The sequence below is a fragment of the Lipophrys pholis genome, assembly GCF_963383615.2.
Source record: "Lipophrys pholis genome assembly, chromosome: 10".
Lineage (NCBI taxonomy): Eukaryota > Metazoa > Chordata > Actinopteri > Blenniiformes > Blenniidae > Lipophrys > Lipophrys pholis.
In genome coordinates, this window is record NC_137640.1 from 15,427,149 (window position 1) to 15,449,627 (window position 22,479).

A 22,479-nucleotide genomic window follows, 5' to 3' on the forward strand; every position below is an offset into this window, starting at 1 on the left:
GAAATGTATTTATATAGCAGCATTCAGATACAAAGCAATTCACAGCACTTTAGAAGGAAAAAAAGAGATGTATTAAAACAATGTGATAAAGAACAGCTTAAAAATGAATAATAAAGTTAAACATTAAGATCAAAGTAATTAAATAAGTAAACCCTATTGCTTAATGGAAAGCCTGGGCAAATATTGGTTAAAAATGTACGCACATCAGAAAAACATGTTTGTCCTCTTTCTCTGTTGTCCACAGAGAATACCAGCAGTAAAATAGTATGTAAAAGTAATCAGCGTCTGTTGCCAGGGAAAGGCTGAGACCAAAGGAAATGTGGGAACACAAAATGTATTATTATTATTATTATTATTATTATTATTATTATTACTCAGTCTTTTGAGTGTGTTTAAGAACAATCTCCAAAAACATTCAATTATTAAATTCATGAGCGCTGGAAAAAAAGAAAGAAGCATAATTCAGCACAACATAAGAAAAAAAAATTGAAAAGAAATGGGACCAAAACCTCTCATTGGACCTCGGACTGATTATGTCACGGTCTGTGCGCCATGACGTCACATACGTGCGGCGGTGCGTCGGCACCAACATGGCTTCCAGACTGGAGATTAATTTCATCAGATTGTTGTCCCGTTGTGAATGTATCGCCTCGGAGAAGCGCGGAGAGACGGAGTGGAGGCTGGAGAAGGTAAGCTGGAGGTGGAGGACTGGAGTGCGCTCGCGCGGAGCGGCTCGTGTTGTTGTGAGCGTCTGCGGACGTGAGCCACGTCGTCACTGAAACACCGAACGACCCGAGTTCAGGGCAATTGTCTTGATTTGTTGTAACGCTCTTCGGCTACGATTCCGATTCCTGTCTTTAACTTTAATAAGCGGCAGCAGGAAATGTGTGTTGTTGTCCCAGAACGTGTCAGATCTGTGGTAAACGTCTCCGATATAACCGAGAAATGGAAATATCGCTGCTCACAGCGACCAACTGTGTGTCCCGGTGGCTGGAGGGCGACGGTAGTCCAGTAAACACCGTGACAATGGTCCGGTGATTGGTGGACTTTGTGGAGACTTGTGTGCAGTGGTGGTGTGTATTAGTGCAGTGGTGGTGTGTATTAGTGCAGTGGTGTTGTGTATTAGTGCAGTGGTGGTGTGTATTGTATGTCGTTAGAACGAACAAAAAGCACTCTGACCTCTTGAGAACTCGTCTGTACTGATTCAGTAAATCTGATCTTTGTCTCGTCACCTCCAGTACGTCGGTGCCCTGGATGAGATGTTGCTGGCCCTGAAGAAAAGCTCCTGGTAACACCTTTCATTTCATTTCATTAGATGTTTCTATTTTCATTTTCCTCGGTTGCATAAACTCGTCCAAAGCCGCAACCTCCAGTGTGACTTTAACCAACCTGCACCTAAACTAATGATTTATTTAGTTCCACAGCAGAACCTCCTTAGAGTCTGCTGTGTAGGATGACGAATCCATCCTACACCTTTTTGTTCTGCTTTGTCCTGTTCAGGGGCGTTGAAGCCGGTCCCAGCCAGAATTGACAATAACTCTGGTTTAAATTCAAAACAATGTTTTTATCGAGCAGCGCTTTTATACAGTTTTCAGTATTTCTTTATCCCACTGGGAAATATATATATATATATATATATATATATATATATATATATATATATATATATATATATATATATGTATAGGGGCATGCTGTACCTCTATATGGTGCTACATAAATAAAATGTCCTTCTTCCAGCAAACCAACAGCTGAGGTTCTGACTGAATACACAAGGAAAGTTGATTTCCTGAAAGGACTCCTCGAGGCAGAAAAACTGGTCAGTGACTTTTTCTTATTTAGATTTTCTTTACTAAAATGTGCTAAATTAGTTTAATCTGAAAAGCAGTGTTTCAACATGACAGATCCTCCCTGTTCCCATTATATTGTGTGAATTAAATGTTTTGAAAACAAAATAGTAAGTAAGTAAACCCTTCAATTACCCCGTTGGGGAGTCTGATCTGTTGTTTCGGTGCTGACGTCGGTTCTCCTCTTCTTCGCAGCCTTCAACAACAGAGAAGGCTTTGGCGAATCAGTTCCTCGCTCCCGGGCGAATGCCAACCATATCCAACGAGAGGATGCCGGCCACCAAAACTGTGCACATGCAGACAAAGGCCCGGTGCACGAGAGAGATGAGGGACGAACTGCTCAGCGCGGTAAGAGGAGAACTGCTCTGCGTGTTGAAGATTCTGTTCTGGCGGAGGTCCGTTTTTAGAAAGCCTGTGTTGATAGGCCTTATTGCAGTCAGATTTAAAGAAAATAAATAGATAAATACAAAATTTCAACTCTCTGGTCACGTTGCTTACCAATTTTGACATGAATACTTTTAGTCGCCATAATGTCTTATGCTGTTGATGTTATGCTGCGTTTCTAACATCTCGAAAAGCTGAAGCACTGTTAGAAAGGAAGAAGTGTAGTTTTGTGTCTATGTGCTCGTCATTACAATGGCCCTCAAAGATGGAGTGAAAAGGAGTAATTTCTAAATATTAAAGCTTTTTTAACAGTCTGACAATGTGAATAGCCTGCGGTGGTCTGAATAGATTGAAGGTAACGGAGGGTTGAGGACCCTGTGCCTTACATCTGAACTAATACTTTTTGTTCTGGTGTTACAGGGGAGATCCGGGAAAGGTAAGAAAACATTTGGACTGCCAATCATTCTTAAATTCAGCTTCTTCTAGAATTCCATCCTCAGTTCGACTTCATATTCCCTACAAATGTGGCGACATTCACAAGACTGAACATGCTTTTCAACAGCATGACAAGTATCGTAAGGAGCATTTATACAACAAAGAAATACCAAATAAATCTACTTAACATAAGTTTTCTGGGGTTTTTTCGCCGTAAAAACGGTTTTCAAGACACTTTTTTTGCTTTTTCCTTTCACAGGTGCATCAGACACAGACCTGAGACAAAGAAGGTAAAACTGCACGTACCGTTACTTCTATACCAGACCTACTGTTTAGTATATTTGTATTTAAATATGGCAGGATAATGTATGGGCTGCATTGTATTAAGTTCATATAAATATCTTGACCTGCTAGACTGTTCTAGGGTTTTAGTTCAGCTCACCACATTACTGGTGATTAAAAGTCTCAGTGTGAATATTCGGTGAAAGAAGTCGATCGTCAGTATCGATAGTAAGACTTAGTATATCTGATCAGACTGTTCAGTTGTGTAGTCGTGGTATTTTGAACAATTCAGCCGTCAAACCTATAGTGTGGACAGTGGTGTCCTAGAGACTAAGGAAGCGCTTTTGGGATTTGGATTTCAGAGGTTTGATTCCCGCAGCGCACTGCTCATGGCCGTGGCGCTCTGCGCTTGACCTTTGACCCCCATCGGCTCCCCGGAGCGCCGCCCACCTCCCCTAATACAATAGGATCGCTTAATGTGGGAAGAGGAATTTTCCAAGGGGATTAATAAAGTTATGATTACCTTAGTTTTAGTTCATAATGAAATTGTGAATGATAAAAAAAGGATTTTGACATGGAGTACAATTAATATTCTCTTTTGCACACAATGTGAACTCAAACCCTCGTACTGCTGCTCTCTGAGTCCTTCACAACCGTCCAATCCTCACATGCAGTGTACATGTTGTGTTTTGGACTGTTAAAGCGGCTCCACGTCTCTCGGTAAAGAGAGACTCTCTCCTTGACACTGATGGTGGAATTAAAAAAAAAAAAAAAAATGTTGTCTGCACAGATGTCTTCCTCTGGATGAGCGTCAGTCTGCTGCTGAGCTGGACGCTGTCCTGCAGCATCAACACAACCTGCAGGAGAAGCTGGCGGACGACATGCTCAACCTGGCCCGGAATCTGAAGAACAACACCCTGGCAGCTCAGAACATCATCAAACAGGACAACCAGGTAGCTGGAGCCACCGCGCGACAGCTGCTTTACGGTGGAGACAGGATCTAGAGACAAGCCTGTTCCGTCCAGGCTGTAGATCAGTAGATTCTCTCTTGAAGGTGTTTGAGATCTTACGTAGTATTTACAAGTAACAGGGAAGTGGGAAAAGGTTTTTAACATAAGTAATCAAGTTCTACTTCTTTGCTTGAACTTTACTCAGTTACAGGGGAAAGTGTCCGTCCATCTTTGTTCCCTCTGAATCCAGTAACGCAGCGTAGAGAGCAGAAAAGCCCCGTCATCTCTGTCCCTCCAGCTCTTCTGGAGGATATAATCCCTCCAGCGAGTCCGGGGCCGACCGCAGGTCCTTCTCCCAGTGGGACCGGCCTGGTAAACCTCCAGAGGGAGGCGACCAGGGGCCGCCATAACCAGAGGAGTCGCCACAACTGGCTCCTCCTCTCGGTGTGGAGGAGCAGCGGCTCCACTTTGAGTCTCTCCCGGGTGGCTGAGCTCCTCACTCTGTCATGAAGAGGGACGCCTGCCACCCTGCGGAGAAAACTCATTTCAGCCACTTGTACCCACGAGCTCATTCCTCCGCTCATGACCCAAAGTTCATGACCGTAGGCGAGGGTGGAGGCTGACCAGTAAAGAGAGAGTTTTGCTGTATGGCTCAGCTCCCTCTTCACCACAACAGTCCGCTGCAGTGACCATGGACTCAGACTTGCAGGTGCTGGGCCACATCCGAACCGCTTCACGCTTGGCAGCAGACCCTTCCAGTGAACGCTGGCGGCCCTCATGTGACGCCGCCAGAAGGACGACATCATCTGCCAAGAGCAGAGACATCCCCCCCCCCCCCACATAACTCCCTCCCGGTCTTGGCCGCTCGTCGACACCCTGTCCATGAAAATCACCAAGAGACGGGGCAACAAGGTCCAGCAGGAACCTTGAACAAGTCCGTCTTATTGCCAAGTATGCGACTGCAGCAGAGCGGGATACAAAGATCCAACAGACGGCAGCAGAGGCTCCGGTACTCTGTACGCTAAGCACTTCTCAGGAGACACGGTCGTAGGCCCTGATACACTGAGTCCATTAGAGGGACCGCTCAGGACAGTCTGGTGAGAAAGTGACAGAGATCAGACGAGGGGCTGAATGAGATGTCAAGACAAGCTGAAGACGAGCTGCATCTTTAGGCTCTGACTTACTTTCTTTTTTCCATTTGTTGTTGAGTCCTGAAAAACCCTTTCTACAACCTCAGCCCATATTTTCCGCGTCTTCACGGTGCAGGACAATGAGCTTTCCACAAGAGGGCAGTATACCACAAATAATAGTCTCTTAATCCGCCCTGTAGGTAAAGCCTGGCTCCACTTTAGTTTTCACCTTGTTGTTCACGTGAGCCCCGTGTCCCTCTGTCTCCTCAGACTCTCAGCCAGTCCATGCGTCAGGCCGACCTGAACTTTGAGAAGCTGAAGACGGAGTCGGAGCGTTTGGAGCAGCACACGAAGAAGTCCGTCAACTGGCTGCTGTGGCTGATGCTCATCCTGGTGTCCTTCACCTTCATCAGCATGATCCTCTTCATCAGGCTCTTCCCCCGACTCAGATGATGAGTGTGCGCAGCCCTGAACTCTTAGTCCAACACTCTGCTAAGTTTACAAGAGTAGTAACCAACTAGGCCTCCATGGCGCCGCTATGCACATGCAGTGTGTCTGTTGTGTGTGTGTGTGTGTGTGTGTGATACTGGTGGGTTAGTGGCGAGAGCCGGAACACTTCGGCGTGTTCAGCTGGCAGTTTTTGCACTTTTGAGTCTGGAATTCTTTCTCTGAACAGTCTGAAGAAAGTTTAAAATAATGGCTGAAGCGTCAGTATTCATTGTTTTAACCACAGAGAATGAGCCTTAATCTTCTTATTTCCAGGGAGGCCACTCCCAGCCGTTCACGGTCGGAGTGCGCCGGGTGTGACCGCAGCCAGAGGTCGCTGAGCGTTTCCGTACATTTTGGGCACGTCATTGATGATCCGTCCGCAGAGTTTGATTCTGGTTGAGTTGCTTAAATGCAGATCTGACGTTTTGTCACACGTTTCAAAAAGAGGGAACATTTTAAAGATGTAAGGTCGATCAGAAGTTTCATTAGTTTGCTCATAAATGTTTGGAAACGTTCATTGAAAGTGGTTTTTGGGGCTCCGTGCAATTAGTCGTCGTATAAATGGTTATGATTCAGTTTGATCTCTTGGCAGAAATTAACATGTCAAATGATTTTTTGTTTTATTTTTCCAACTTTAAAACGAGCCCTTAATGTTTATAGAGGAGCAGGTTGAATGTCCGTCAGTCCACGCTGCTGCGTCAGTGTTTCTCCAGTAAACCAAAATATGTACAAACTGACTCGGAAGTGGATTATTTGACATTGTTAATACTTTTCATGCCAACTTAAGTTCTCTGACTCGCTGGGCAGGAAGGAGTGACTGAAGAGCGCGTTCAGCCGGTTGCAATCTGCAAAGTGATTACCAAATCTCACACATTGCTCCTTTAAATTAAACTCGCTACGTGTTTCCAATGTCTGATCCTGTTCACTGTTTGAAATAAGAGTGTTGTAGTGATTCATTCCATAAATACGCGTCAAGCCATGATGTTTGTTGTGTTTAGTGAGGAATTAATGAGGCTGCTGGTTTGTGAAACAATGACTGTCATACCCATTCCTGCATGAGGACTCCAATGACCTGGGCAGTGAGAGTTGTGTGTCAGTTGCCTCCTGAGAAAATCACCACAATTCATTCTTATTTTTCTTTTTTTTTAGGGATAGTAGTTATGAGTCAAGTGTGTGCGTGTTCTTCGTTGGAGCAGTGTATATGATTTCCTAATAAAGAATAAATACCAGAGAGTGTCCTCTGTCATTGTGAGGGGGACACCTGCTGCAGTGACTTGACGCTCCAGCGAGTGTCAGTCGGGTCCTTCTGATGTCGACACACAAACGACCTCCGTGACCCGATCGTGTAGTGATTTCTAATTTAACCCCACTGCTCATTTAGGCGGCGGCTGGAAATTGACGGCTTGGGTTTGGTGCAGAAACAAATACACAGTGGCAATGTCTGACTGGCTATCGGTGCTTTTCTTTCTTCAGCTATTGTTCTTCCATCATTAATCTCCATTACACTTGAGTTTGCAAACATTTCCAGCAGGTCCTCCATTCCCCCGCTGTCAGTCTTTCTCTGGTTTCAGGCCTGTAAAGCAGACCGTCTTGGTCCGGCTTGCAGCTCTGCCCCCCCCTCCCCCCCCGGCTGCTGGCTGGAGGAGCCCAGACCTGGCCCGCTGTGTATTTTAGGATCCCTGGTGACCGGCTCGCTGGAAGCTGTGGTATGCAGGCCACCAGGAGACCAAATGAGGTTGTGTCACAGTGGAAGATCATCACGCCTCAGTTTAATCACAGCTGTTTGCGCCTCCATTCTCGGGCCCTTTGCTAATGCCTGTGCTCTGTGAAGCCGCCTTTGAACCCAGTCTGCTGTACATGACTTCATCAGCCGGGTGGTTCGTCATGTTCGTCACCACTGTATGATCCCATTAGCAACAACAACAAAAAAAAGATTGTTTTACTTTCCCACACGGCCATCAGTCTTAGATTATTTAGGTTTGAATCCGTGGATTCAAAAAAAAAAAGAAAAAGTACCTCAGTGTGTGGCTAATTAAAGGCTCTTTTAACCTTTGACCCAGGAAATGTGAATAGACTCCTTCCTGAAGCCTTTTCCCACAGGGATGATCTGGAAATAGTGTCGGCTCGCCTGTGGTCCAAGACATGTTTTGTAAAGTGAGCTCAGTCAATTCAGAGACCACTTACAGGGGCTTCAAATTGTAACCAGAGGTGGGAAGTGACGGGGAAGGTCCAGATTTGACATCCTTTTGTCCAATTGCTTCTTTTCTTTTTTTTTCTCGCAGTATGAAAACTTATTTATTTAGCTTTTATGTTTGGGAACGACACTGAAGACAAGGCGTCCGTAGACAAGTCTCACGATCTTGGTGCTATTTATGATAAAAGCGTTGGCTTTATTGAGAATATACATATAAGTGCCATTTCACAGTTGCTGGTTGAAGCTGGCGACTCTAAATCAGTTCCCATTCTATTAACCAGCGTTTAAAAGCAACTTTCACAATCATATTGTGAGAGATATCATACATGCAGAGTCTGTTTGTTCTTCAGCCACTTCAGTCCGGCGGAACATTTCTTCCGTCACCTTTTGTTGGTCTGCGCGTGTCTGTTTTTAATTGCTTTGAGCCCTCTAAAAGGCAGAGAGTACAGGAACAAATTGTTAAGCATGAGAGAGCTTCCATCTCCTCTGAGCACAGCACTATGCCTGTTAAGCATCCAAACACTTCAGTCTTTTTAATTTAGTTTTTGGCTGTGGTCACACTGAGGATTTAGGTTGCCCACAGAGATGAAGGAGATTTTTCTTTTCTTTTTTTTTTTCGTCAATCTCTGTTTTTCCCCTCCCCTTTTCCATGGACTTTCTTGCAGGAGTAAAGGAGGTAAGAAGGGGATTTTCTCCTTTTCCTCTTTTTTTTTTTGTTCCCTCCATGTTTTTTTGTTCTCCTTTTTACTGCCAACCATTTGAATGTGGTGTGATGTTAATGACCTAATGGGAGCATAATAACTTGTATGTGTAAAGTGTGCACTACTTTCCACAAACATTTACTCCACTAAATATAGAATTTATATATTTTGCAGTAAAATTCCCTGCAAATAAGTTGACTGTTTATATTTACTGCTTTCTTTTTAATCAAATGGTTTCCATTGTTGGCCCACGGCTTTTGTTCCTAATATTTCAAAGTCAAACAAGAAAGCGGTTGTCTACTCCTCAAGTTGAGATAAACTGATGCATCACGTGAGAACGCAGGAATAAGTCCAGTTTTTCCATCCGCCATGAAAACATCCATCTTCTATACCACTTTATCCAATTCAAGCCGCAGCCAAGCCCAGTTGACTTTGGGCGATGGCAGAGTACGCTATAGACAACTTGGCAGTGCATCACAGGAAAACACTTACAGGAAATTTTCGAGCCTCTAATGCTTCAGGACTCTGGGAGGAAAAGCCGCTCACACATCGGGAGAAGGTGCAGACTCCCCAAAGACAAGAGCCCAAATCCAGAATCAAACGGAGGATATTCTCACTGTCACACTAGAGTGTTAACCACTTGACCCAAAACCAAATGAAGCTTCATATTTCTGTGCAGTGAGCAGTACGCTTTGTTAAAGGAGACTTCAGGCTGGATTCCAGTGTTGTCTGTGGTGCAGCTGATTTCAATCTGCTGATCTCTGCTCTGCACAGGTGCTGTGAAAGTTCCTCTGTGTTCATTTTGCCGTTACCGTTTCCCTTGGCTGCTCCCACCTCCCTGTGTGTGTGTGTGTGTGTGTGTGTGTGTGTGTGTGTGTGTGTGTGTGTGTGTGTGTGTGTGTGTGTGTGTGTGTGTGTGTGTGTGTGTGTGTGTGTGTGTGTGTGTGTGTGTGTGTGTGTGTGTGTGTGTGTGTGTGTGAGAGCTGTAATGTTTCTGTATCTGCCTGTCTGTGGTTGTGTTGTGTCTGTGGCTCTTCCTCAGTCCTTGCGCCCTAATGAGGGCTCCCCTCGACACTCACACACTCACACATACAGCTGTGTTGTGGCAGTTCTCACACGGTTTGGAGCAGCTAAAATGCAGAGAGTGAAAACGTTCACCTCTCCTACAGTATCTGTGGCCGAGGAGAGAAAGCGCGGAGGATCCAGTCTGATCCCAGACTGACATATTATCCATTACAACAAAAATGACCATCACTGATATACGTCTTTTCATCACGTGAGCCGCCATAACAGTACCTCCTCAACAGTGTGTTTGTACATGCCTGTGGGTTTCCACCTGAGCATGTTTATGGCACCCCGAAGGCCTCGGCCATATGTCATTTCATGCAGCCCCCTATTGCCCCTCCATCACTCCAGCCTAGTGTCAACATGTGGGTTAATGCACTGAACCTTCCAGCCTATTTGTCAGGCGGAGCGGCGCTGAAAGAGTCACGGTGGAAGAAAAACCTCCCCGCTGGTCTCCGCTCAGCCTTTGATGTAAGAGCCCAGGTACCGCTGCTGCTGCTGCTGCTGCTGAGAGGCTTAATTTCTCGGTTCTTTGTTCCTTCACCTTTTAGTGATTCAGGATCTCCCAGCGGGCACGACTGAAGGTTGTGGCCACTGCTGGTATTAGTAGAGGCTTTGAGGCCTGATGCTGGGAGGACAAGCTCGTTGGCCATGAGACAGCAGATTTAATGATTAGTGAAACATTTTGGAAAATGTGCTTGTTGGCTTTCCACCTTGAGCATTTTAAAGATTGGTGCACTTCTGTCATCTTAGCTGAGCACCATGACTGCACCCCGCCCGGGGCTGTCCAAAGATAACAAATTAATCAAACCAGCCTCTCTACATCTCACTGTTAAACATGAACATGTGTATGTATTGATTTATTTAATTATCAAAAGAGAAAGCAACTTGGGAGTGTTTTGTTATTTCCAAGTTTTTTTCTGTCCAGCTAACCGGCAGCATCTTAGCAACATGTTCTGAGAAAATACTGGTTTACTCAAATAATCCAGACAAAGGCTGCTCTAAATATGCCAGTATGGCTAATTTGTGTCAGCTGATTGAGGAATTCAAAGTGTGAGAACATGAGTTCCCCTCTTTCACAGAACTTGAGCTTTGTAATTGTCTGCATTTTGGAATTGAATTTGCATGTTCTCCCTGGGCAGAACTCTGGTTTCCCAAAAACGGGCATTTAATTGGAGACCTGAGTGAGTGAGTGAGTGAGTAATATATATTTTTTTAATTCTGTATTTTCTATGCCTGTATTTTCTTAAAGTAATACCAAAAGAAATGGAATCTTGCATGTGTCTAGTTGAAGAATTTGTGTACATTCTCACCTTTGCTTAAGTCAAAGGGGGGAAAAAAAACCCACCAGACTGATGCAACTTAAAAAAAGAAAATTCTCTTTCTCCTAAAACCTGAGGTAATACGTCATGTCCTTGATGCCTAATTTCTACCTTGTTGTCCCCTAAAGCCACATTGTGGAGCATCACGTGCAACAACAGCGACAGGTAAACAGCTTTTGGTGTTTTCATTTCGCTGTGGAGAAGACAAAGCAACTCTGGTTTCCATAACGTTCCTGTCTGATGGGCTGCAGACGGTGTGAAGTGGGTCTGAGCAGAGTGCCCTGAGCTGAGCATGAGGCCGAGGCCCAGACCGGGATGGGTCCTGTGTGGTGGCGGTGGTGGTAATGGTGGAGCTGTGTATCCCCCCCCCCCCCCCCCCCCCCCCCCCCCCCGGAGTCATGTGCTGTTTAACAAATGTGATAGGTTTGGAACCAGGCCCACCTCTGGTGGGCCTCCTCAGTTTCCCCAGCACCACCCGCAAAGGACCCCTAGCCACCACAGCAGGTGCAGGGCCCCTCCTCAAACAAGAGACGCTCTTCAAGGTAGCGGATTAGTTGTACATAAGCTTGTGTGTGTGTGTGTGTGTGTGTGTGTGTGTGTGTGTGTGTAATACCTTTATGTTTTTGCTTTTGTCTACTCGTTAATCTCTTGCCAGTTTCACTGTTTTGACATTTGCATATCAGCAAAACACTGAGAATTTGTTGAAACAAGTCAAACAGGTTTGGCACATCACAACAAAAGACCCAAAAAACATTTATAACCGTCAACAAAGTGGGGAGGCAAAATAATGTGTTGATGGAAAGACCGAATCCTTGGCTGGGATGTTATTTGTGAGGATGTCTGGGACCAAGGTTTCATTCAAGGGTAATGTTAACATATTTCATTGGATGTCTTGTTTGCTGTGGTGGAATGTCAAGGCCGGGCAGATGGTCTGCGATTACCTGAAAATACAAAAATTCTACACTTGAACTCAATTCTTCTTCAAGGTTTTCAACCAACTTGATAGTGCAGGCTTTGAGAAAGTACAGCCTAAACAATGGACATTATCACAATAACACTTGGCTCCACACAACTACAATTCATAGATGTGCTTGGTTTGGTATTGTTCTCAATACCACACATGCGTACAATTGAAACTCACAGTGCGTTCTCTGTTCAATCCAGATCCAGTTCAGATCAACACTTGGTTGGTGTGATACCACCATGAACTCACTCTGATTGAATACTTCTATTTTATTATAAAAACGGTACCTTCCAAACAGGTTTGCATCAGGAGTGAAGTTCAAATGTATTTAATTGGATCAGAGGTCTATCCTTTGACTCTCACATTAAACAAGACTGTTTTCTTTGACCTGCTTGTTTCTAAGATCAAGTACATGTTGACTCAGAATGACGATGAAATATATCAGGGTGTCCGAATAACTGCTTAAGAAGTCTTCAACTGGTTCAAAATGCTGCAGTGAGAGTCCTGACAAGATAGCAGGACTAGTGTTTTCGTCATACTGCTATAGGTTTAGACTACCGAAGACCTGCACTGAGCTGCTTTCCTCTCTGTGAGAGAGAGAGCACATACAGAATGTACTGTATGTGCTCTCTCTCTCTCTCTCTCTCTCTCTCTCTCTCTCTCTCTCTCTCTCTCTCTCTCTCTCTCTCTCTCTCTCTCTCTCTCTCTCTCTCTCTCTCTCTACCTTTCTGCAGGATCTCTGATAGTTTAACTAAAAGTTCATGATCTGAGCCTCCGGCCCCCATCACGCCTGCAGCAAGGGGATTTATGACTTTCTGGTTCTGCAAAGGTTTCTTCCTGTAAGACTGGAGTTTTCCCTTTCCTCTGACGATGCTTGCTCAAGTGGAATTGGGAAGGGTTTTTTTGCTGTAAAAGAGCCTTGAGATGACAGTGTTGGTTTTTGGCACTATATGAGTCGAATCGAATTGAATTGAATTGAATTGAAAATTAATGATAGATTGCAGAAAGTGTGTTATTCTTGATCTCTTTGGCAAATGTGCAAATCTAACACACTCAAAATAGGCAAAGCCTCACACTCGCCCTTGTGACGTCTGGCTGCCCCCATAGGGGGTGTGCAGGTTGTCTGGTGGTGTCTTCGGTGGGCATTTGATGAAGACCACTGAAAAGCAGCTGGAGGTGAAACAAATGTGACTGCTTAACTGACCCTCATGTAGTCCAGCCCTTTCCACAGTTTAAAAATGTTTTGTGCGTTCTATAAAAAAGAAGACTAAGGACTGTTGAGGAGCCACAATCCCAACATTTTCATCTCTCTTCGCTCTCTTCTCAGACAATTATAATATCCCCTTTTCTAGATCAGCCGTTGTATACTGCCAAATACAATACAGTCATTCCAAGGCACTTTTTCCCGAAAACCAAGCATAAGCACCGTGGAAAGGAAAACTTCACATTTTTAATAGGAAGAAACCTTTACAGATATTCCGGTCCGGGTGATGGGATTAAGGAGAGAAAAGAATAGGATGGACAGACAAGACAGAGAGAGAGAGGCAAATGTTAGTGACATGATAGTGATGCATAGGGAGTGTGAAAAGAAAGCGGCTCAGTGTCGGTCCTTCAGAAGTCTCTACCTGTGGCACTATGACCACTAACACAGATGTTGAGAGCTGAGATAAAGAATTACAAAGAATACACTTTTCCTTTATGTATTTTTGAAAGATAGAATAATCAAAGAAAATACCCTCTTTCTTCTATCACATTAGGTCTGCCCTCACAGTCAGTGTTGGTGCAAAATGGTGGTATTGTATTGATATTTACTCGTAGTGTGAGACATCAGCGCAATTGTAATTGTTCTTTCCTAACAACAACAAAACCCTGAAGTCTTATGTGAGCCGTCATCAACAACTCCATGCAAAGTTTGGACCGCTGCCCATTAAAATCAAACTCAGTAAATACACTATCCATCATACATGTCACACTGACATAGTTGCAATGTGTTTGGACTGATCACCTGTCTAATCTTAGCCTGCACGTTTGATGGGGTCGGTTATTTTTGCACTCTGAATATTTATGACCAAATTTGGGCTATTTTTCTCTAATGTTTTCAAACTGGGGTTATTTATAGAGACTAGACACACTGTACTCTCACACAACTGGCCTCTTCCAGGCATGTGACCCCCCCCCCCCCCCCCCCCCCACACACACACACACCACACACACACACACACACACACACACACACACACACACACACACACACACACACACACACACACACACACACACAATTTGTCAAGTAAACGTCATTATGATAATTCCTCGCTTATGTAAGTCCAAAGATACAGTTTGTTTGTTGACTGCCAGACCCCCTCACTGACCTTTTACACTCGTCCCACCTCCCCAGTCTCCAACTTCCTCATCCCTCTACTTGTGAGAACATAAACAAACAATGTTTTCACTATTGTCATTGAGGGAAGTTTGAAGACACAACCCCCTCCTGGGTTCCTTTCATTCTCAACGTGACAGCAGTTGCCCCTGGGGGGGGGGGGGGGGGGGGGGGGTCACAGAGTAGCATTGTGGTCAGTCAGGCTTGAGTCTCAGGATGTTAAAGTATTGTGCCTTGGGGCTGTGACTGGAAATAGGGCTTGAGAAGAGGGAAGACTTTAAGCCTCGATGCTTAGGGTCCCTCATTTCAGGATGGAAAAGACCGGGCCACACACAAACACACACTCGAACCCCTCAGTCAAACACGTCATTCAGACTCCTGGCCAGTGCTGAGGCGTCACTCCTCGAGGTCAGTAACAATAGCAAAAGCCAAACTGTGGAGAAAACTAATCAAGGAATTTGTCAGTTTGTTTGGCAGCCATGTTACTTCTAATTTTGTTTGGGAAGAGAGTTCACAGGGGGGAAATGACCCTGCAGACACGGGGCCAAGTTACTATCAAGAGGAGCAGTTAGTCTCTTGTTCCCCTGTAATTGATGCTGTCCTGATCGCTGCAGTCCGTCTTTGATCCCTGAAGAAGAAGTAGTTCTCACCTTGGATCTGGCGACTGCAACGTCCAGGATGGGTGTTGTGCGAGTAGCTCTGTTTCCTCTGTAAACACTAATACAATACTACTACATTTATCCCATAACCATGCCTCCCTCTCAGGAAGTAATCAAGTGTTTCACCTTTCTCCTAGTTGGACTCAGTTGATTCAGAGAAAAACAGCTCAGACCTGAATCTCTCTCACCTTTATTACATTTCTTCTTTACTCATATCCCGTTAAAACAAAACCCTATATATTACATATTTATAGGTTGTCCTTTGGAGTGCATACACCACTACTGTTGCTTTTATTTTTTTATCAGACACAAGATTTAGGTCCCTATTCTAAAACAATTTCCTGCTCAAGCCCAAGTTGAGGAAAACATTGATTAAAACGCTGCAGCTGGTGCACAGCTGATGATATCCGATCGTACGCTGAATTCCTCATTCAAATGTTGACACAATAGTAGGAAACATGCATTTGTGGCATGAACAACAGAGTGGGGCACACACAGCCTTGCTGTTCAGCTGTTTTACAATAAAAAAAACAAGTATTCACATCTTTAAGAAGAATTCCCATCATCTGCCTCGTAAATTGTCGGGTCGGTGATTACACGGACCGACTTTATCATTCAGATAAGTCAAATTAATTAAGAGATGTGTGCAATACTTTAGTTTGATCCAACATGTCAACACATAAGTAAGATACATTTTCTTCAGTTCATCTCTTCCCAGTTAAACTTTCATCCATCCATCATCCATCCATCATCCATCCATCTGGAACCAATCCCAGCTAACTATGGAAGCGTTTTAATTTTCTTGTCAATAACAAAATAACAGCAATGTGACTGTAATATCTATATTTAACAAATACATTATTTCAAGTACATATTAGAGAATGTTTTTCAAATAGGTCAATCTCTCACATTTAATTTGCAAATCTAAGCTCTATATTGTGAGACATTTCACCTCTTTATAAAATGTCACCACACAGGGGCCACTTTCAGAAAATCCTTTTCACACAGAGTGAGAAACAGACGCCCCCTTTACTGTCATTCTTTAAATGATTTGGATACATGTGCTTTCATAGATATTTAAATCCTCAAGGAACTGGATGTGTCCATTCAGAGACGACACAGAGGGTCATTGTCAGGACTCTGTGCCACTGGAATCCTGGGAATTTTTATCCCCCGTCTGATCTGCATTCACAAGTCGCCCTACTGCTGATTTCACATGCAACGGAAGAAATGAGCGGCTCTCAATTAACAAGAAACTCTGGATAGTAGGACTGCACTTACAAAGTAAAGTGAATAAAAACCCCACCTATTTAATTAATATCAATGATTGGAAAAAGAGCCTTAAAAGCCAAGAATGAATAAATAATCAAAAGACAGAAGAAATTCTTCATCTTATTTAAGAGCATTTAGCTTTGTTTGAATCACTCCATTAAAATCTATACAATGGAGGCTTCAATCTTTTACTTGTTGTGTTGGTTTGTATTTAGACTTCTTTATGTTCTGGAAGTTAAATGTTTAGTTCTGTTCCTTTTTTTTTCTTCTTCTTCTTTTTAATCACAGCCCTGTGATGAGACGGACTATGCCTCAACTCGGCTTGACTGATTATATCTCAATTCTTTCCAGCGGAAGCGTTTCCCAGAACTGAGCTGCCTGCACGTGTGCGTGTGAAAGGAAGCAACAAAACAACAGAGTCCCCATCTTCCCAATGTCAGGGGAAGTACGAGAGCCGCACTTTGATTCTGTGCAGCACACACAATCTTCCCGGTGCCGGCGCACCTTTACCCCGCTCGAGCCTGAACTGCTCAGGGGGAGCGGTGACTCTGACCTGACCTTGACTGCGTGCTCACTGTGCCTCTCTCGCTGGATGTGTGGCTCTTGTTGTCACTCTAACAGTGTGTGGATAAAGCTGTCAGAGACACATCCTCTCAGGAAGGGAATTCAGGTTCAAGCACGCCATGCTCCACTCCACCCCACTTTCTTATCGATGATAAAAATGAATCCTTTAACCCCACTGGTTGCCGTATGACCCTCTGAACTGTGCATGTATGTGAAAGAGAACTGCTTTTTTTTTTTTTTTTTGGTAATTGACCTGATAAAGTGGGCGTGGGGCAAAATGAGAAGAGAAAAGACAAAGCAGCAAAAAGAAGACAAATCTGTAGGAGGTGGATTTGACTGTGACAACGTGACAGAAAAGAGCAGGTGAAGAAAGTTTCGGAGGGCGGAGCGCAGAGGACCACGACGGTGACCTTGGCAGTCTAATCTGTTTATAGATAAGTGTGTTGTGGTCCATGTGTGGGAAAACAAGCCACTCTGGGACATGCGCGTGACCCGGGGTGAAGCGTTTTACACAAAGGGCCATATGTGCACACGCAGAGACAGACAACACACATGATGGAAGAGGGTGAGACAAGGGCGGAGGTCGGGTTTACTGAAAGTTCCTATTAGTTCAGGACGCTGTGTCGGAGATAGAGCTGTCTCAGAGAGGAAGTCAAACCTTTGCTTCAGAAAATAAACTGCTTCAGGTCTTATCACGGGCGCTTTTGGAGAACTCACTTGGTCAGCACGACTTATGGGGCGAAAGGAAGTTACACTGTCACAGTTGCTTGAACTATTTCACTTCAAAACATCCGCAATTATCCTCAACAGCCTGTTATCGTCAGAAACAGCTTCCTCTTTGACACAGAAACTGTTCAGAAAAGGTGGTGGTTGTCATAGCAAGATGGTTAACAAAAGGTAGCCCTATTAAAAAAGAATTAACATATTCCCCTCCAATACTCATGTCTGCATTAATAAACTATTCGTTTGATTAACTGTATGAAGAAGATCAGTGATTTTTACAACTCTGCATTTATAATTTTTGCACTTGATATTGAATTAACATGGATGAACCATATCTGGGCTACTTAAGTTCACTCCTTGGCAATTTGTTTGACTTATTTTGAGCATCAACCAGTAACTAATATCAGCTGGCCAAAAACTGATTCATCTGATTTGGTTTTTCTAACAATTGGCAATTACTTGTTAATGCAAAATATAAAACAAACATATAATTGCACAATATTGTAATACCACCTACATCCAAGGCCGCACCAAGCCAACAGCTGTACCACACCAAGAATGATTTTTGTTGTCATTTTCAGAGTAGTTGCAATGACCTTTCTGTTGCAGGTTTTTTGGACTGAGGACACCCATGCACTCACGGGGAGAACATGCAAACTCCGCACAGAAAGGCCGTGGGCAGTACTTGAACCAGGACCTTTTCGCTTGGAGCTGACTACTGCTCCTCCGTGCAGTGATTAGGGTTACTACTCAGATCTTTAAAGAGTATGGAGATAAATTACTGGTTATAAAATGTTACTTGCTTACTTAAAAGTTCATTAGAAAGTTAAAATAAGATGCTTTATTATTCTGGTGTTTTGGAAGTTTTTAGAGCGAAAGAAAATGCATTAAATACCAACAATGTGAGGAGAAAAAGAACTAAACAGCTGAAACAAACATGCAGTCAGCAGCAGACGGCTCCTCCAAAGAAAAGCTGATGCGTTTTTAATGCCAACATTCATGTTGCTGTCAGAACTGAATTAGTTCAGGACTATTGAAGTGCTTTTCTTCTACAGTAAACAGGAATTTAGTGATATAATAACAGAGCTGCTCTTCACCGGAGACAGCCGTGGATAATGTTTAGTCTACTTGATGCTCAGTGAGCGAGACAAAGAGACAAAAGTAACAAATAATGAGCTCATTAGAAGTGTGACAGTTTGTCATTGCATAGTAATATTTGGTTGTAAATCTGTTCAAAGTCACAATTTATGCAACATTAAACCATTTTCAGAGAATATCAACTTTTTATAGAGGTTCGTTGAATGATGTCACAAGATAATGATGATGATGATGATGGTGTACAGACAGGGGGCCAGCAGTTAGTAAACATTTCATAGCACTTCATCATATAACAAACAAGATTTCCAAGCACAAATATTAGATGTAAGAATAAATATATTTTCTATGCAGTCTGTTTGATGATTCTTAACATTTAGTCCGATCACCTTAAAACGTCCATGAAGCAGAGTCGACGGTCGGTTGGATTTCTCTTTTGTTACATACTGTGTGCCTCATGAAAACGTCCTTTAGTTGAGGGGGAGTGTTCCAGATGTGATTGATATGTTTAGCAGCCAATTGTACTGGGTGTGTGTTACACAGCTCAGCCACATTAAGCCTTCATCAGAAGCTGATGTTGCGATTGGTACAAAGGAGGTACTAACAAAATGTCCTTTATAGTGCCAATACAGCCAGAGTTAGTTAACAACCTTGTGGCACTGGGATTGTGTAGTTCTCAAAAAGAAAAGAAATTGATTTTTAATGTCTGGCAATTATCTGTCACTATATAACTGTGTTGAATAATTAGTAAACAATACCTGACCAACATGTTCCATGACAAACACACGCACACTGGAAATGTTTTTTCGTTGTTTTTTTTTCCAATTATTTTATTGATTGCATTGGGGTCTTTAAGCATGAGTGGACTAAATGTAAAAGATGACCTCATGTGCTGATCATTATCTATGTATAGTCCAGGTATACGTATGATACCAGAGACCAGAGCAGCAGTAAATTGTGTACAGTTAATTTATCCTCTTCTGAAGGGCTGATGTACACAGTATGTACTGTTCAGTATGTGTGATTCGTAAATCCCCTGTAATGCATATGAAGCAGCTTTAAATATCTCTGGGTGTGTCCATGGTTACAGTTTCATGTGTGATTGATCAGACGAGACAAACAAAGTTTAGTGGATGAGGCCGACGACCTGAAAAGCAGCTGTAGATTATCAGCATGACTTGTGCGATCTCTGAATGAGATTTATCGGATTACTGAAAGCACCGTGGGGCAGATAATCACAGCGCTGGCCACAGCGCGGTGTTCTTTCCAAAAGGTTCAGTCTTCCTCATCGATGGCTCAGTCAAACATTCACTTTTCAATTCAGCACTTTTATTATCCTCATCACTTCTCTTATTTCAGATTGACTGTTCTGGACATTCAACCAGGTTCACCTTCATCAGAAATCAGTTAAGTCCATCAATAATACAATCAATAATGAAGAATCAACTCAAGTTTTCAAATTGATGAAAAAGTCCATCCATCATCTATACAACTTTATCCTGTTCAGGGTTGCAGGGCGCTGGAGCCGATCCCAGTTAACTCTGGGTGGAGACAGGGTACACCCTGGACAAGGTCGCCAGTCCATCACGAAGCTAATGCAGAGAGAGAGAGAGAGAGAGAGAGAGAGAGAGAGAGAGAGACAAATTGTTGGACTGTAGAGGAAATCTACACGCACCCAGAGAGAGACCCATGCAAACTCCACACAGAAAGGTCCAGTTGGTATTTGAACACAGACCTACTTAATGTGAGGTGAGAGCACGAACCACTGTGCCACCATGCAGCCTAATAACAGAGTCCTGTGATTATAATTCCTATTTTCTTTTTGCATTTTTACTTTTCTGGTTTCGCTGACTTTCTTTCATTTCTAACTTTTTTTTTTTGTCTAACTTTTGTCTCTTTTCATGTTTGTGGCTTCGGGGTTACAAAAGTAAGCTTTAGCCAGAAGGCTGTTCGTTCAAATTCCTAGATGGCAATAGATTTTTCATGTGGAATTTTCACTGTGGGCCCAGGTGCAAGGCTTCAAGTACCACACTGGATGCTCACTTCCCCTTTGAAAGAACAGGCCAAATCTTACTACACCACTGTGTGCACGTAACAAATGAAGGAACTTGTTTCTCCTGTTAGATTTGATTTCATTTGAACCTAGTTTTGTACTTGATGACTCCGGAATGGTATTTCCTTTCTGACATCTCACTGCTTGTGCTACTCGTATGATCATGCATGTGACATTTAAACATCTTGAAACATTTATGACTGTGTATCCACCAGTGCATTTTTAATGCACAACAGGCATGAAGACCAAACACTAATGTAAAAGATAAAAGTAGTTGAACAGACAAAGAAAGAAACACCTACTAGATATAATCTCATTGGATCAAACTGAATTCATGTTGATGTCTCTACTTTTTCACTTTTACTAAGGCAAAGAAATTGAATTTGTGGTACTCCGTCCACTGCTTTGAAATCTGGTGACAACCTGTTGAAATGAAACTGAAATAATTTATTTGTGCAGATGAAGAACTTGTATCTCCTGCAGCTTACTAACACATGAGGTCTCACTTTCAACATTTATCACGTTATTTGTAGGGAAAAGATTTGGAATTCATTGCATTACGTTTAAGAAGTTACCTATCATCCCAAATTTGGAGGGGATTCCCATTGATACACGAGTATAAATATATGAATAAAATATCGATTTATGCAAATAGAAAAGCGGCACTCTGAACAAATTTCAGTTTGTCCTTATCATTACTGCCACTTCAGGGAAGAGATGTAGTGCTCATGCTACTTCTGACCACAAACTTAACAAGCATGTAAATAAATTTAACGTTCAACATAAACCTCACTTTACTAGTCTTATCAAAATTTGAGGTGACATCAATTATGAGTTACTTTGAAAACACGTTTTCATTAAATGACAATGATCAGATATATAAAGTGTTATCCCAGCAGTATTGTTAATTGTGACACCTGCAGACTAACAGAGATGTTGATAATGCGCCACAGCACACACCTGTGCAACGGTAACAGTGAAGAGATGCAGTTCAGAGGTTTTTTTATATGTCGAAAACACGTGAAGCACAGTTACAAATGAAAGTGTAGAAAACCACTGATTTAGTGCACATTTTCAGATCATGCGCCAAAGCTTCCGCTTGTCACAGATAAGGTGTGTGCTGTGTGTCTGGCGTGTATCCTGTTGTGTGAACGCCCTCTTCCTGTGTCACAGGAGCTCCATTATACAGAGAGGCACCTTCAACTGCTCCAGATTAGAGGAAAAGGTTGTGGACCCCGTCCCTTGAATGACAACACCATGTACTGTATGTGGACGCAATGTGATCGTACAATCAGATAGTCAGGGGATCCTGTTGTTTATTGGCCTAGAGAGAGCGAGAGATGTGATCTATGAGCAAAGTAAATGCTGCTGCAGTTTAGAATGTAAGGCAGAAAAAGGAATTCAAATATGTGCGCGTGTGATTTATTTACTTGTGTGCCTATGGTGAATACTGACTCTAGTAATGAACGCTGACGCACTCTTGTTGCCCAACAGTTACATTGTTTAGGCCTGCATCCTAAAAGAGAAAAGACATGTAAACAAAACGTATTAAAGGAAAACACACCATTTTTTTCTTAGGCTGTGGAGCTAATCTGAGCTGAAAAAGCAAGTATACGCATTTTACGTCAATCTTTTTGTTGTGATCCTGTATTTATTTTTCCCTCCTTTAATTGTTCTGTGTTTGTCACCACATTGCATTGGATGTACAGGTTGAGTAAATATGTTCCTGTGCTCACTTTTTCTAAGAATGGATAAAAATATTATGTGAAATTAAATTCAAAACAAAAGTGTTGCGCAGTATTGAAGGAAAGCACCGCAGCAGATGCGTATACACAAGTCATTAAACCAGTAAAACTATATAAGTTAAGACAACATACAGACTAACATATCACACGACGTGCAGCCATTTTGAAAACCAAACTCAGAATCCTTGAAGCTTGGAACACTGGCAGGTCTTTTATCAGGGCTCG

General features: G+C 43.0%; 1 protein-coding gene across 2 annotated transcripts; it reads left to right on the forward strand.

Annotated features, from left to right (window-relative positions):
• The first annotated feature begins 566 nt into the window (after positions 1-566).
• Positions 567-6,745, forward strand: use1 (unconventional SNARE in the ER 1 homolog). Of its 2 annotated transcripts, XM_080474062.1 has the most exons (8): positions 567-689; positions 1,239-1,288; positions 1,741-1,819; positions 2,043-2,195; positions 2,652-2,667; positions 2,926-2,956; positions 3,739-3,901; positions 5,299-6,745. In XM_080474062.1, the coding sequence occupies exons 1-8, from the start codon at positions 591-593 to the stop codon at positions 5,479-5,481; spliced, it is 774 nt and encodes a 257-aa protein (XP_080330188.1). In that variant the 5' UTR covers positions 567-590; the 3' UTR covers positions 5,482-6,745. The 2 variants fall into 2 exon arrangements, with proteins under 2 accessions (XP_080330188.1, XP_080330189.1); XM_080474063.1 differs by lacking the exons at positions 2,652-2,667; positions 2,926-2,956 and having other exon boundaries at positions 2,043-2,230.
• The last annotated feature ends 15,734 nt before the right edge of the window (positions 6,746-22,479 follow it).

What these genes read in the sequence shown, in the direction of transcription:
- use1 (XM_080474062.1), top strand. Translation starts at nt 591, where the DNA reads ATGGCTTCCAGACTGGAGATTAATTTCATCAGATTGTTGTCCCGTTGT. An exon ending in TCCTCGAGGCAGAAAAACTG is followed by an intron (nt 1,820 to 2,042) that starts GTCAGTGACTTT and finishes TCTTCTTCGCAG; the next exon opens with CCTTCAACAACAGAGAAGGC. An exon ending in TCATCAAACAGGACAACCAG is followed by an intron (nt 3,902 to 5,298) that starts GTAGCTGGAGCC and finishes CTGTCTCCTCAG; the next exon opens with ACTCTCAGCCAGTCCATGCG.